The 15536-nt window shown below is 43.7% G+C and overlaps 1 protein-coding gene across 3 annotated transcripts in view; it reads right to left on the bottom strand.

Moving 5' to 3' along the window:
- The window catches only part of CACNA2D4 (calcium voltage-gated channel auxiliary subunit alpha2delta 4), a 97174-nt gene that overhangs the window by 67482 nt on the left and 14156 nt on the right, over nucleotides 1-15536 (bottom strand). For all 3 annotated transcript variants that reach the window (XM_032445295.1, XM_032445296.1, XM_032445298.1), the window contains 7 exons: nucleotides 13497-13610; nucleotides 12616-12694; nucleotides 10493-10626; nucleotides 7956-8033; nucleotides 6572-6652; nucleotides 4339-4413; nucleotides 2920-3006 (listed from right to left, as the gene is read on the bottom strand). In XM_032445295.1, the coding sequence (XP_032301186.1) occupies nucleotides 2920-3006; nucleotides 4339-4413; nucleotides 6572-6652; nucleotides 7956-8033; nucleotides 10493-10626; nucleotides 12616-12694; nucleotides 13497-13610 (648 nt within the window). The remainder of the gene's footprint in view (nucleotides 1-2919; nucleotides 3007-4338; nucleotides 4414-6571; nucleotides 6653-7955; nucleotides 8034-10492; nucleotides 10627-12615; nucleotides 12695-13496; nucleotides 13611-15536) is intronic.

Raw genomic sequence — 15536 nt, 5'->3', positions numbered from 1 at the left:
GAGAGCCTGAAAGAGGAGACACCTGAGAATCCCACCGGCTCCCTCAGGCTGACTACAAAGCTCTTTGGCATTTCTTTCAACCGATTTATAAATTATAGACTGTATAGAGTACCACTTCTGAGCACAACAAAGCAGCTGTTTAACACAGCAAAGCAAGGCTGTGTGATAGCCCACTTCATTCAATCCAGGTTCCAAAGACATAATTTTCACAGTGACTCCCAGGCTCTTGCAGGAAAGAGCCAGGAAATTTTTCTGTAAGTGCAGAGGGTTTGACATTAGGTTCAGCCTGCCAGAGCATATCAGCCTGTTGCTTCAGCCTGGGTAGAAAAAAAAAGGTGGGAAGTAGCTTATTCATTCACACAAATTGTTTCCGTACTTCCAGAGACAGGCTTCCATTCAGGTGCTGGCCAGACTCAGCTGCATTTGCTTTTCAAGACCACAGCTCTATTTATTATGGCTGTTTGATGTGGGTTATTTACAGGCTTAGAATTTAAAGCTTGTGTTTTCCAAAGTCTGTGTCTTGGAAATCCAAACACTGACTGGTACTGTAGCTCCTTGCTAGCTAAGAGAGCTTGACCTCCTGCCAGAGCCACAGCATACTCTATTCTGGCCTTACAGCCTGAAGCAATATCTCTGGGTCCTCGGTTCAGTTCAGTTGTTGTTTCATCCATGTCTTGAATGTCAGCTATCTCTCGCTGCACCATGGAGCAGTGGAGAAGTAAATCAGTGGGAATGAGATCTCGGATCTCCTCAGCCCCAGCCTGTCCACAGGCAGGCTACCTGCTGTGCCCTACCTGGGGTGGCAGTGGCTGTGGGTTGGTGCCATAGTCCAATCTCACTGCTTCTTCCCCACTAGCTTCTCCTGCTCTGAATATTCAAAAGCAGCCACATTCCTGGTGTGTAAGATCTCAGGAGCAATGGATCTGTGCTGTCACCGTCACAGGCAATGAGAGCTGCTGATTCCTTTTCCCCATCCACTCATGTAGCTTCAAACCAATAGGCATACAGTTCTCCTCAGGGTTCTCATAACATTTAGATGTTCTACCACTCAGCCACAACATCCTTGTATGCTAATTTCCTCTTCAGAAGTTCTGTCAAGGCTGAAGAAACTCTGTTTGGGTGGCAGTTCCTGATGTTGGTCATGATCCCTCAACCTTTCCTCTTCCCCTCACACTGAGAACAGCTCAGAATTTCTTTACAAGCAAGCCCAAACTTTCTAGCTGCAAGTCGCACCATTCTACATCAATTTGTCTCTTCCAGACAGTGCTATGTTCCCTCTCTTTAGCATCTGGCTGTATTACACATCATTAGCACTTAGGCATATTTTTCCAGTCTGATTTTGCTGCTTATCAGTGCTGCTGAGATTACACTGCAACTGATGTTGAGTCTGTCATTGATCTAATACTGTAGCTGTGAATCTGAGTGTTGAAACGTTGGCAGCTTTCTGCTGCAGTGGGTGTATCTTGAGAGACTCTCGACTTGCTGAAGTCACACTGCAGATATTGCTCACGTCACTGAATGTCTCTGTACTCTCAGTGGCTGCAACCTTTCTTCCTTCTGGAAGATGCAGCAGAAGAACACAGAGTGGCTTTGTTTTGCATGACTCTTTTGACATTTCATTGTGATTGGGTAAGGACTGAAATCTTACGCTGTGCATCATATTAGCATTCAGGTATCAGTGTTATTTGGTCAGAAGACATCAGCAAACCCACACAAAGCCATAGATAACCCGTATCTTGATAAGTCCACTGCATACAAAACTGCTTATTTTTATCTTATTCTCTATGTTAAGCATGTAGGCGTGCTACTTATGGATAAGGTTTAGTGGACAATATTGGTGGCGGATTGTTGAACTAGATGATCTTAAAGGTCTTTTCCAACCTTGATGATTCTATGATAGTTTCAGCCTCCTTTCCTGTGTCAGTCTGCCACACACTTCCACTTTCCGTGTTCCCCCAGCACAGCTCTGAGTGCTTTCTCTCCACTGGCCACAATAGCTGTGGTGATCCCTTTGCTGGGCTCTTTGTCCCACCTGTCTATGTGGGTATCTATAGCACCAGATCTGCTTATCTCAGCAGCATCCCCTGTAATCCAGAAGCATGTGTCCTACAGCTAATTCTATCGTAGTCCCAATTCAGTTCTTATCTTAGTAACTTAAGTAGCTATTCTCTATTAATGCCTTTGAGTAAAAGAACACCATCTATGGAGGAGCCTTTCTACATTCCTGTTGTATCCAGATTCTAAGCTCAGATACACTGCAACACACAGCTGTTGAGATGCATTCTGCTTCTTCTTTACCACTTTTTAATAGTTTTGCTTGAGAGTAGAAAAGGCATTTTCAATCATTTCCCTCTGGTCAGCTATTGTTGTCGGTGGTTCCATGTGTTCAATAAGGTGCTTTCTGGAAAACCATTTTCTTAAGTGATATATCCCTTATGCTATTTGTTTATCATTAGAAGTGACTGCACGCTTTAGGCTCTTTTTGAATCGCACTTTCTTACTTGCTGTGAATTTCGTTACTTGAGTGGGCTCCACTACATCTCACATACTGCATATACAAGTAACATCATGGGACATGTCCATACTCCCAAGCTTTTCTGGCTTTGTATTAAACTGAATCCAGAGGTGCAGCAGCTACCACCAGCACATGAGCCATGTATGCACAGACTAACTCCCTGAAGCATCCTCCAACTTCTTCCTTCCTCCTGCAAGTACTTTCCCTCCCTATTCTGTGGGCACAAAACCTCATAGAGAGTATGAAGACACACTTTGTAGGAAGCACTGGCCTTGTTCTATTCTCTCCAGCTTCTCATAGGGCCAGTTACACACAGTAAAAACAGGAGTGCCTCTTCTCTCCTCCTCATTCTGTAGTAGTAAGAAGGAGCTACAAAAAGCTTGAATTCATTTTCCGATACTCACTATTTCATCCCGGTCTTCCCATTCCACTTCTGAGAGATCTACACTGTTGTAGTTTGGCTTAGGCTTCAGTTTCTTTCCTTCTTTATACTAAAACAAAGAAGAAAAACACTCTAGTAAGTTTTTAGATAAACTAACCCTTTCTAAACTAATCTGTGAAGAATTAAATTGAATTTGAAGAATAATACTGTTTCATTCCCCGACTGGCAAAGCAGCATTTGGGTGCAGGTGCTTTCTCAGTCTCATGCTGTGTATTTCTCTATGTGGGCAGTACTAAGATATTTCAGGTGGGAAAGGCTTTTTCAGGAGCAAGGGACAAGCATGAACATAGGTGTGATTACAGATAAAGGGTACAGCCTGGTTTGTGAGAATATTAAGCTAAATAGGTCAGTAGAAAACATTTCAATACGCTCACCTCCAGGAAAACATTCCCCCCCCCCCCACACACAGCTAAGGGTGTAATCCCATTAACACTATTATACCAGCAGGAGACCTTTTCTGATGCGTATTAGGCATTGGCTTCACTGAGGAAAAAGGAGGCTTTTCACCTCGGGATTAACTGATGAAAGACAACTATTTCCCTATAATCTTCCTGATGAAGAAAAAGGTGTGAAGTAGACTAACAGAGATCAGTTTCAAGTGGAAGATAAGGCAGTAACTTCACCTGGCTTTGCCTTGACCCTCTGGAAACATGATATATTCCTCTTCCTGACTTAATGAACTAACACCCCACATCTGTGATCTGCCTTTATGAAGATGGCTACTGGGAAGCCCCGTGGTGGCACTTTCTTTCACCAGTAGCCATACTAACTACTACTGCTGTGTAGATTTTGTGTTGATAGGAACGTGTGTGAACTATCAAATGCATAGCATGCCTGGGTAGTGAAACCTGATGGGTGTTTGCAGAGATGCATGATCTGGAGTTCGAGGTGGCACCACAAGTGAGAAGTATCCTTGTGCCCACACTGATCCTCAAGTCCCAGCTGGTCTACTGGTCCCTAAATTGCCTCTGACCTACATGTTACTAGGATTTGTGGTGCTGGATCCTACTAGCCTCAGGTTCTCCACATGTCCAACACTACAGCTCTTACTGGGGTGCTGAATCTTCCTAAAGGAAGTGTGCCCGGGTGAGGGGTCCTTCAGCTCAGCAGTGCAGTGCTACATGCATGCAAATACATGTGTACCCACAACACAGCAATACACAAATACATCACTTATGTGCATTCTTACAGAGAGGAAAGGCAGGGTACCTCCCACTTTATACACATACATGCATATATACATCTACAGGAGTGGCATTGATTTCTCTGTTCCTCATGTTCCTGAGGCTGGTATATCAATAAAACATTAGAAGTCAGGAGCATCCCTGAAAGCAAATTCTTTCATACTAGCAAAGGTTCTTAAATGGCCAGTTGTACATACCAAAGGACGGAGGTCTGGATGTGAGAGGATGTAGCCATTGTTGGTGTTCAGAAAGGCATATCCGTGGACACCCAGCTGGAGAAAGAGGCATGAGAATAATTAGCTCTGCTTTAGCTAGAAAAACTGCAGCATAAGGATTGCCACTAATACCCTGGCCGACTCAGAATATTCAGAAATATTTTCTTATTAAAAGTATTCACTACAGAAAATAGTCTTAATTCTAAAACATTTATCTTTGCTCTGAGAGGACCAGCCATGCTGGAGTGGGGAGTCCCAGATGCCTCCCTTAGAAACCAGGTCAGTCTGCAGAGGAGCTCAGTATTATGTTTTGGAGTTGGCAAGACCATACTGAGCCTCAGCTAGCTGTATAGGCCTCCCGTTTTAAAATGCTTTTTAAGGAGTAGCATAATCAAGCCAGAGCAGTCACTGTCTGACCTGATCTGCAAGAGATTTCTGGGAGAGCAATTACTCTGATCAAGCCCACACATAATATAAATTCCAGCTTAATTCTAAGTTGCTGAAAACCCAGGGATAGCCCTTGCTTGCCAAAACAAGAGGTGTCTGAAGGAAAACAAGTGTGGCTAAGGTTTCTGTCATCAAAAATAAATGTAACAACTTTATGTTCCTAAAGAGACGATCCTGGAGAGCTAACAGTAGGAAAGCAGGGAGGTAAGTCATTCACTGCCCTTTATTTGAAGGAAATAGATCGTGTATTGCACACATCTCGGACCAAAACTTGGATTTTGTGTAAAAGATTGGTTTTATTTTTTATTCAAATTGTATGGAGCTCAGCATGGCAGATGAATCCACACCATGGGATCAGTACTACATCAAATTTCCTTGCTGGCCTATTAAAGATGAAATGCATGGACTCAAGTGAGCTCTCAGGGTAGCTCTGAAACTGGTCCTTTGTAGCCAGTATGCCAGGGAAGTCAAGGTGAAGAAATGAGGTTTCCAAAGTGATCTGAAACTGAAGTAGCTTCTGGGAAGTCATGTCCTGCCTCTGACGTAAAGAAACCCTTCCAATATTTTCCTTCCTTCCATGGCATTGCTTGGAGAAAAGAGCTGCTCTCCTCCTAGGTCTAGAAGAAAGGTTACTGTGACACATGACTTTTGAGTGACACAGAGGAAGGAAAATGAAAAGGCATAAGTCTTCTACAGATAATAGATGTGTATAAAAACTGAAGCTCCTGGACAAGGCTCTTGCAAGCCCAAACCAGGTGTCTTTGGTCTGTTGAGCACAGGCACCCTGATACTCTCAGTTCCTGGGTTGCCTGAAGGGCAGTTTGCTGTAGCTACAATCAAATGGTCTGCAAACCCTGTATCTAGGTCTGAAGTGCCACACAGATGCATTGCTTCTGACAGCACTTCCACTCCTGTGAGTCTCTAGCAATGGGATTTTGGACAGCTGCCTAACTGGTAGTTGTTGTCTAATAGTCCTTTAGGAGAAACTGGAAATTGGAAATGATGGCTCAAACTACCCGATTTCTGTGGTGATTCTAGGATGAGTTTACCATCTCCTGGTATGCAGACAGATTGAACAAAATGTCACTGCGCAGAACTTACAGCAGAAACCAAACTAAACAGCATATCTCTGGAGTGTTTGCCTATTGGGGAATGCTTTTTCTTTTTTAAGATATGTTGAGCACAGAACTAGTGGAAACTCTTGGACTAATTCTGGAGAGCAAATACTCTGTCTAGGTATAGCATCAGTGAGTGAAAGCCAACTTCCTGCTCACTGCTCTGCCAAGAAGTTTTCATGCTGAGCTGAAAAAAAAAAAAGACCACTATGCATAACAAAACCATTTGGTTTCCAAAGTCCATTCAGTTGCTACATTTTCTGCCAAGAATACTTTGACAAGGAAACTAGTTTATTTTTTGGCAACTGATATGGCAGCTTATCCACTGGGAACTGGATATGAAACATTAATTTCTATGCAATGGACTATCCAATCTGTATTATCTTTGAGGGATCTAAGCTGGTGACCATAAAAGTGCAAAGACTCTGTGACCAGTTGTGAATCCACTGGATCATCCAGTCCCTGTGTTTCTGAGGCACCCTAAGGGGTGAATGATTTCCTGCGTTCCTATGATGTACCACCACAACCAACTGCTCTTGCTTTATGTTAATTCTTCATCCTACAGACAGAAGAATGACTTTTCAGAGACGTGCCCATGGAAGAACAACTAATGACTTTGCTGTATAAGATAGCAAGTTTTATCTCAATCTTACCTTATAACGTGGAGCAAGTTTTAACAACTCTCTCAATGGCACATCAGAGCCCACCACACCCAGGAGAATGCCATGAGATCTCTTGAAAAGAAGAATTCATTTTCAGAAGTAAGATTTGGGTTGTTTTCTACCTGAATACACATTGCTGCCTTCCTACTGACCTCTCATGTGTTCTCTCCAAACTTGTGTATGTTCTTTTAAAACCAGCTAGCATACAACAGAAAATCTCAAGGGTTGCTCCGATGTTTATGGATAGAAGCATTTCTACCCAATGCTAGTCCACATTTTTGACTACAATTCAGAAGTAATATAAAATGACTGAACACAAGATTTGAGGGCAAAAGTATTCATTCGGTATGTGTGAATAACAATAAGGACAAGGCAACCATGCGAAGCAATACATATTTGTTTGTCACTGGGCTAAGTGAACCGAATGCCAAATACAAAATTATCAATCTGGGACAAATGAATGCATGAAATCCCCACAAAATGGGGAACTGTTTATTTATAAAGTGTCTGAAGAAAAAAATGGCTCAGAAGCTCCCCACTGCAGTGCTGTGCTAATAGAGGCTAAGGCTGGCCTAAGGCAGAGAAGAAAGACAGCTATTCACAGGACCTGGGCGGAGAGTTCATGCCTTGTACAGCAGTGGTGAGGAACCAGATGCTGAGATGAGGCTAAGAAGTTAGAAATGGTACAGAAAAGTGTGTAAAGGGTTTCAAAATCCAGAGGAAATGCCTTCATCAAAGACACCTAAATTGTCCAACCTTTTTACTTTGTCAAAATAAAGACAGGTTTGACTTCATTGCAATGTAGAAGATAATTCCCAGGAAATAAATGCCAAGGGCTACGTGCTTTTTAATTCAGCAGAGAAAGCCATTATGATGGGAGAGTGAAACCAGACAGACTCAAAGTGGAATTTATACACCAGTTTTTAACACAGTGACAAACCGCAATGGAGAGGTCAAGACTAGATGCCTTTCTTCAAGGACACTTTGACCAAACACAGGTTATTGGTCTCATGAAGGTCTGTCTATGTGAAATGTAGAGGTCTGCAATAAAATGCACAGATGAGACAAAGAAATGATTACTTTCAGTCTCGAATCTTATGGGGCTGTGAATTAGGCTGGCTTTGAAAATGGAGGGATAAAATGGGGAGGAGTGTCATGTTCAAGTGGTATTTGGAATAAATAGCATTCAGAGGAAATGACAGACTATCATTTTGACAGACAAATTATCATCTGCACATCCTGCCCAAAGTCTACTGCAGATCCTAATGACCAGGCAGTCTTTCAGAGAAGTGCTGGCTCTAAAACCCCACAAAGGTCTGCTGCAGTCTTACACCTCTGCTGGTGGAAAGGAGGGTGAAGGCCATGTTGCACTCACCGTCTCGTTCTTCTTGCTGAAGACTGGCATAGCCACTGTTGTCATGAGCAACAGACTTTGAGCCTGAGATGCAAAGAGCTGCCAGAGAACAACAAGCCATGTGTTAGCAGACGCAGTACTGCAGATAACCCAAGCAAAAGGCACTGGAAATCCCAGGGAGCCCAGATGTTGGGTACAATCAGACACCTCCTTGCCTCCCACACCCCCCTGAAAACAGATGGCAGCATTTTTCAATGCTTTGTATCCAAGAGGACCGTAGGATGGATGCTTGCTTATGTGGGGTGATGAGAATGGGCTGAAAGCCAATGGAATCAGGAGAATGAAGAAACCTGTAGAAATGGTGACACAACATAAAACTGCCACGTAATGGGTGTACAGACATAGGTACTTATGCAACAAGTGTAAAAACCACCAACACATGGAGCACAGAATGTAGAATAACACAAAAATGAGCAAAACACAAATATCATCTATATTGCAAACACGTGAATAGCTTGAATGAGAAACAGCACAGGCAAATGTTTAAAAGGCACAGATACACACACAGCTTGCTTATGTAAACTTGCCACTCAGGCATCTAAGCATAGGAAAGACAATATAGTGAGCTGTCTGTACAGCTGATGTACACACATAATGAGGAAGCAGAGGGCCCCATTACTGAAGGAGACAGATGCTCTAAAAACATACAAGAAAGGAGGTAAAGCAGGCAAGATACATGCACAAGAGTCTCCCAGACATGCCTACCAGTGAAAAGGACCTATTCTCCTGAGGCCAATAGCATCTCCTTTCCATTTCTCCTTTGGTCAAGTTAGTAGCAAGGCAAGAACTGACTTCCTGTCTCTATTAGTGTACATGCTAGGAGCCACACAGCAGCCAGTCAATAATCTATGCAGTTGCTTGATGGAGATTTGAGCCTACTGTCTTGAGTTATTGATCTGGATGCTTCTTTGTAGAGAATTCCCCTCCATAGTAACACTTGTGCTAATACACAACAAACTACTGTCCCCAGCACTTACCAAACATGTGGAAGAGATCCAGTGAACTAAGCTATCTCACGACACAAACACCCTTATCTACTCTGGACCCACAGCACAGCTCTCCATTACATCCAGCATTGCCTCCCCTTTTGGTTGTGTCAGAGGGCTCCTCAGAGCTGATGACCCCCCACCCCCAGATGTAGAGGCCAGCTGTGGCTGTGAGTGCTCACACCGACACATAGATCAACACAGGGCAACGGCACGGCACGCTCACAAAACACATGGCAGCAGTTACCTCCTCAGACTGTGGCAGCTAGTGGGAGACATGGATGAACAGGTGAATGAATACACAAATGGAGGAATGAGTCAAAGATGGGAGAGTTTGGAGCAGAGGAAAAGAACTGCAAGCCAGGGCAAGAGGCAAGGAAAGAGATGAAGCAACAGAAGTGCAACAAACATATCCCAGAAACTGTGGGTTCTCCCCAGTTCCTTTCAGGGCTGTGGCAGACATCCTAAAGATGCTGCTGATTGTGCTTAGGCTAGTAAGTGCAGTTCCACAGCAGAATTCTGCCCAGGAAATAGTATATGGGAACATTCTCACTGTTGCTAGAGAATTTTTCCTCTGGTCAGTTCTAGTTGTCACAATTATGCAGAAATCTCTCTGTGGTGAAGATGCCAGTATATGAAAAAAACAACAAACACACATCTCTCTAGAAGCATGGAAAGCACAAAATAAAGTGTAACTTTCCCCTTCTGCAATGCAGATAGAAGTGGAGATGAAGACTGAGGAAGATCTATTTGAAGTAGTGCAGGGGAAGATATCTTTAGTGATAATCAACTTTGTTTTTCCCTTCTGTCCTTTGGATTTCAAAGGTGCACAGGTGATATAAGATTACGATGGCACCTGCCTGTGGTGCCAGTTTCTGAAGTCTCCCTCTGAGGCAAGGAAGGGGTGTTGGAAGCCCCAACTTTTTGGTCCTTTGTTTCCCCCAAAGGAAGTGAGAGGTGCCCATTACCCACAGGCTGAGCACAAGGCCAGTACAGTGGGTGACCTTACCTGCCTTCCTCCCAAACTGAGATCTGTATCTTCGTGTGACTAACAGTAGTATGTGCTTAGGTACTGGGCTAGAGGAAGTAAATCTCTGTGACCCACATCTTGAGCTGTAAATAGTCTTCCCTGTGTGTAATCCTTTAGAAGGTAGCCTTCTTTCACAGGAGCACTTCTTAAGTCATGCTGTGCCTGTGTGATTAGTCCTGGGCTCCTGGGTCACTGCAGATACAGACCTGAGTCTGTATATACATTTCAGCTCCAGGAGCAAGCAGAAAAGAAATATTGCCTGTCTCAGCACAGCCAGACACCTGTGACTTCTGTCTGCCAACCAGCTCCTGGTTTACATAAATTTCAGGACTTCACTTGGGTTCTGATACGCATAAGATGTTTAGATGGGAACTGGGACAAGTTATATGCCTAGCATACTATCTGAAGGTTTAACACCTTCACCAGATTGGCTCTTAGGCCCTACCGTTTGCTGACTACTGACTTGAGGTGTCATTCCTTACCGCACTGTCCATGTAGGCTTCAGTCCATATAATGTCGTGGTCATGGTTGATGACCATAGGACGGCTGAGAACATGCAGGTACTCCATCACATTCTCCTGGACGTCTGCCAGTGTGGAGATCTGGGTATAGTAGCCTTTATGGAGAAACAGAGGCATGAGTCACTCTTCTGACACATCCCTCATGTTTACAAATGAGTGTTCATGTGAAGTTAGAAAACGGTTTGTCAAAAAAGTGCATCTACCCAGGCATTTTTATCCACTCTTTACAAAATGTGCCTTGACATGCCTTGTGGCCATGCTTTTCTACATATACAAGTTTCCATGGAGCTTCAAAGCTCTGGCTCTACACTTCTCAAAGCACTGGACCAGTACTCAAGACCAGAGTCTTGATATAACAGCAGTCACAACAAGCAGATGTAAAAGGCTGTGTTAGGTCTTAGGCAAAAACATTCACAAATCAGGCTGCCTGTGATCCTGAATGCCAAACAAACGCAAAGAAGGTATTCCACCAAGCTACTCACTTCCCCTGTCCCATTCTATGTAAAGCCCAAACTCTCAGCTTCTCATCCACAGTGCTCTGCTCTTTGCTCTGCCTAGCTTTGCATCCAAGGGTGGGGACCTTTTCTGTCCACCCACTGGAAGCAAAAACAAAAAGTTACCTATTTCCAGAGCTTTTTCTGCACAGATGGACCCAGAGCAGTCTAACATACAACAAAGAGTACCAGAGAAGAATGTCTTCCAGTCATCAAAAGATTGTCAAATGCTAGCTGCTTAACTGGTTAGAAATGCTAAACGTGGATCTCATTGGTTACACTTGGTGTAGCAGAGTAATTGAAGTATATGGAAAATTGTTATCACTAGGAAATCAATGCCATGTGAAATGTCTCATGAGTTGATAAGATTTGTGATGTGGAAACATTTTGTGTGCTTGAAAACAAGGATTAAAGAACTGTATAATATGTTGAAATGGAAGAGCCAAGATCAGCGAGCCTTCCTTGGAGATCGAGTTTGCTAAGTGAGAATTGAAGTGTGAAGAGTATATATTTGTTCTCAAGGATAATCCATTCTCACATTCTGTAGTGAACCAACAGTACTACGAATTTCTTGTCACTAATCTTATGGTTGAATATGCAATCTGAAATCCTTTTTGTTTTTAGTCTAATAAAAAGTAAAAATGTTCCTTTTGTTTCATAGTGCTAACATGTAAACATTTGGACCTTGGACATCCTCAGTGTACATTCTACAGATCAGCAACTCTTGTATGTCAGTTACTTTCAATAGCAAATACACCCGTGTCTTTCACACAGTCTGTTGAGGACACTGTTCAGACAGAAAGAGATCCAATAGCCCCAAGTGGTCAGGCCCCAATCTCAGTCTCTTTTTCCTTTCTCTGTTGAAAAAGTGTACAGACATAGCAAGCACTGCAGGTTGCTGGCCATCAGCAGATGTACTAGTGCCAAATCAAGCCCAAACAGACAAGACTTTTTTTCCCTTTCTTTTTCCATGTCTGATTGGTCTAGATGGACTTTTAAACTGGCCTCAAATGGGTATGGATGACTCATCTACTCTGAATGAACTTTCCCATTCATGCCATTTCCTGCTGGCTATAGAGAACATTGGTTTTGGGGCAGAATTAGCAAGCTGTCCTGGTACCTCAGTGAAATCAATGGCACACAAAGAACTTGGTTGGCATATAGGGTTAACCTGCAGGCATTGTGAAAAATGCTGTAAAATCCTTAAAAAATATGTTTGCTTTACATCTGAGTCAAAAGATGTCAGGCTTCCTGACAGAGGTTTAGACAGCTTGTCAAAAGCCAGCAGCTGGAACACAATAAGCACAGGGACTTGGGTGGATACAGCTGGCATGAATCTCGGTCACAGTGTCCCTTGGCACCAAGACAGGAAAACGTGGTGGGTCAGCACCAAGGACTTGCATTAGCTGGACATGGGCATACTCCATGCAGACTAGAAGAACCTGCTCTTTCCTTAGGTCATCTTCCACCCAATGGTTCCTGGGCCCCAGCTGTTGTGGGGAACTAATAGGGAAGGCCATGGACCCGCACTCACGGTCCACATGTGAGGTGACTGGTTGGAGTTGGGTAGCTATTATTATCATACAGTACCTTTGTTATTGCAAGCGATCCATTTCACGTTGGGGGCAAAAGTGACCTCCCGTCCAATGAGGTAAGTGAAAACCCGGACCTAGGAACAAGAAAGAAAAGGTAGCCTAAAAGAAGCCATCACACACTACCAAAGCCAAGCGGACAAGGTTTGACACCCTGCCATGAAGCAGTGAGTGCTTGCTTGTGCTGTAGGACAAGAGCTCTGCCTTCATGCAGAAACAGGAGCCTCTCGCTCCATTTGTTTCGCATTTTCTGGGCTGGAACTTCATTTCCAATTACAATAAGCTCAGAAAGCCAAGTATCGCCCAGGATCATCTGCATCACAAGGCAGAACTGCAAATTCTGTTTGATTTTAAGATAGCAGCTCTGCTAGGCACTCAGCAACCACTTGCAGAGAGGTTTATAGCTCACAGGAATCCTTTACCCAGGGGAACAGCCCGTCATGTGAGCATTTAAAGAAAGCTTCACCATTTCTCGTGTTTGACTAACAACAAAGGAGTGAATCCTGAAATAAACAGCTTGAACAGCCCTGTGCTCTGGTAGGCTGCTTCTCTTCCTTTGTGCATTGCTATTAGCTTGGATGAGGTAAACAAATAAATCTGGAGGGTTTAGGATGAGCTTGGTCTATTTCACTTTCAAAGCAAGCAGGTACTGAGAGAGGTTGTCTGGGCCATTCCACTGCCCACCATATGGACTGGTAACAGACAAAGCTTTCCCAGACAGGGCCAATTATAAAGAGCCCTGCCTGGCTGCTTGGTGTTAGCAGCAGGATGCACGCAGGTGTTTTGTTGCTCAGCTCTGCCCAGCACCTTGGATCATCTTCTTCCCACCGTGGCTGGATAGCACCTTTCTTTGCCCTATCTGTCACTTCCCAGACAAACCTTCCGATCTGGCCAGTTGTACTTTTCAAACACAGCTTCGTAATCCTCCACTGCTCCGTCTGTGATCAGCATGATGGCTTGGTTACACAAGCCTCCTTGGCCAGCATCTCTGAACTGCAAGCAGAGTGAGGAGCATTATTAGTTATTGCGGCACTGACCCATTCCATGTTGCTGCGGTGTCTTTATTCACCAAGGTCCAGATCCTGTCTTCCTCTTGCAAATCCCACCCTGACCTCAGAAAGCTCTCCTTGCAAAAGGACGCTGTTTTGATGTTGCATATATCTATATATTTCTACAGCACTTACTAGCAAATGTGGTTGCTGGAAGCTTTACAGAAGTAAAATAAGAAGAAAAGCAATGTAGAGGAAGGGTGCAATTCACTGCTTGTGCAGTCACATTCATTTATGCTAAATGGCTATAGACTGACCATAAACACCGCCATTCTGATTCGACAGCAATAACTGTCACTTTTTATGGCAGAAAATGTGAGAGGAAGGGGTAATCAGACTCATTATTTCAGGGCAAATCCATCAATCTATTGAGCAGAGCAACGAGAAACAGGAACACATGAAAAAACAAGGCTACTGCCATCAGCACTGAAGTAGAGCACAAATTCATCAGATAGTGAGACCACGTGCTGTAATGAGAGAGGGCCAGTATCTGTGCTTAAGTGATATTTAAGGCATACAGAGGTAGCATAGAAAGCTGCAGAAGCTGGTATGCAGAGTGAAAAGTATGGAAAGAGGAAGATATGACAGCTCTGTACAGAAAATTAATGAGGCTGTGGCATGAGATGGAGAGTATGGAAGGGTAATAGAAGGGTGGCTGAGGTTATATCAAACAGCATCGATTTTAAGCTGGAGAGAATAGACATATATTATAAATCAGGAATAAAGGCTTGAAGTGGCAAGACTAATTGCATAAAATAAAAGCAGACACTGGACAGAATGCAGGGTGTGAACTGAGACTCGTGATGTGTTTCAGGTTTCAATTCATAAGTGCCTTCTGGCTTGGCAAGGCGGTTACGACAAAAGTCAAGCATCTTGACCAGTATGAATGGCACTGTGCTACTTCTGCAGATTGGCATCGTGACCATCAATATCCAGAAATCTAATCACAGTCAAGATTTCCTCAGCCATTTCACTGCTCCTACCATTACCTCTATGGTTATTCATCTATATAAAATACCAGAGTTGTTGTTAATATCACCATAATATATCCCCACATTGATGTTAGTGGTCCTGTCTTCTACAGTACCACTCTTAATATCACTGAAATAAATATTACTCTATTTCAGTGACCATGAATTCAACACCTTCTGAGTGCCCACTATTAGAACCATGTGTATGATGACCCCATTGCTCTCTGTTGCTTAATAATCATGTTGTATCACTGACACCTGGACAGATAATTATAAAAAAGAACCACAGAATCCTCAGGGCTGGAAAAGACCTATAAGTCCAACCATCATCTCTCCCCCACCATGCCCACTGACCATGCTCCTCTGTGCCACATCCACACGGTTCTGGAACACCTCCAGTGATGGTGATACCACAACCTCCCTGGGCAGCCTGTGCCACTGCATCACCACTACTGAGAAGAAATGTTTCCTAACACCCAACCTGAATCTCCCCTGGTGCAGCTTGAGACCATTCCCTCTCATCCTAAGCAGTGAGGTTATATGGTCATATGCATATATTTCTCTGTAGAGTCCCCAGGCTCTGATGTTTCCAGTGGTCCATGAAATTTCTATGCCTTGTACCATGGAAAAGCCCTGAGTACCAGATAAAGGATAGCTAGAGCCTGCCAGGAGTGTCACAGCAGGAGTGTCTCCTGTTTGACAAGGGGACCCAAGGCAGAGCCTGGGACTGCTGAACAGGAGCAAGAATAGGATGCCCTTAGGTACAAAGGAGGGAAAAGGAAAAGCAGCTGACAGCCACATGGGATTGTGCTATTAACCACCAGAGGAGGAAGATGAGAAGGAATCTCAGGTGAGCTATTCCTAGAGCAGACACTAATGGTTTCCAGAGAGAATGGCAA

This window comes from Coturnix japonica, chromosome 1 (genome assembly GCF_001577835.2).
Source record: "Coturnix japonica isolate 7356 chromosome 1, Coturnix japonica 2.1, whole genome shotgun sequence".
Lineage (NCBI taxonomy): Eukaryota > Metazoa > Chordata > Aves > Galliformes > Phasianidae > Coturnix > Coturnix japonica.
This window is presented reverse-complemented; position numbering and strand designations above follow the sequence as displayed.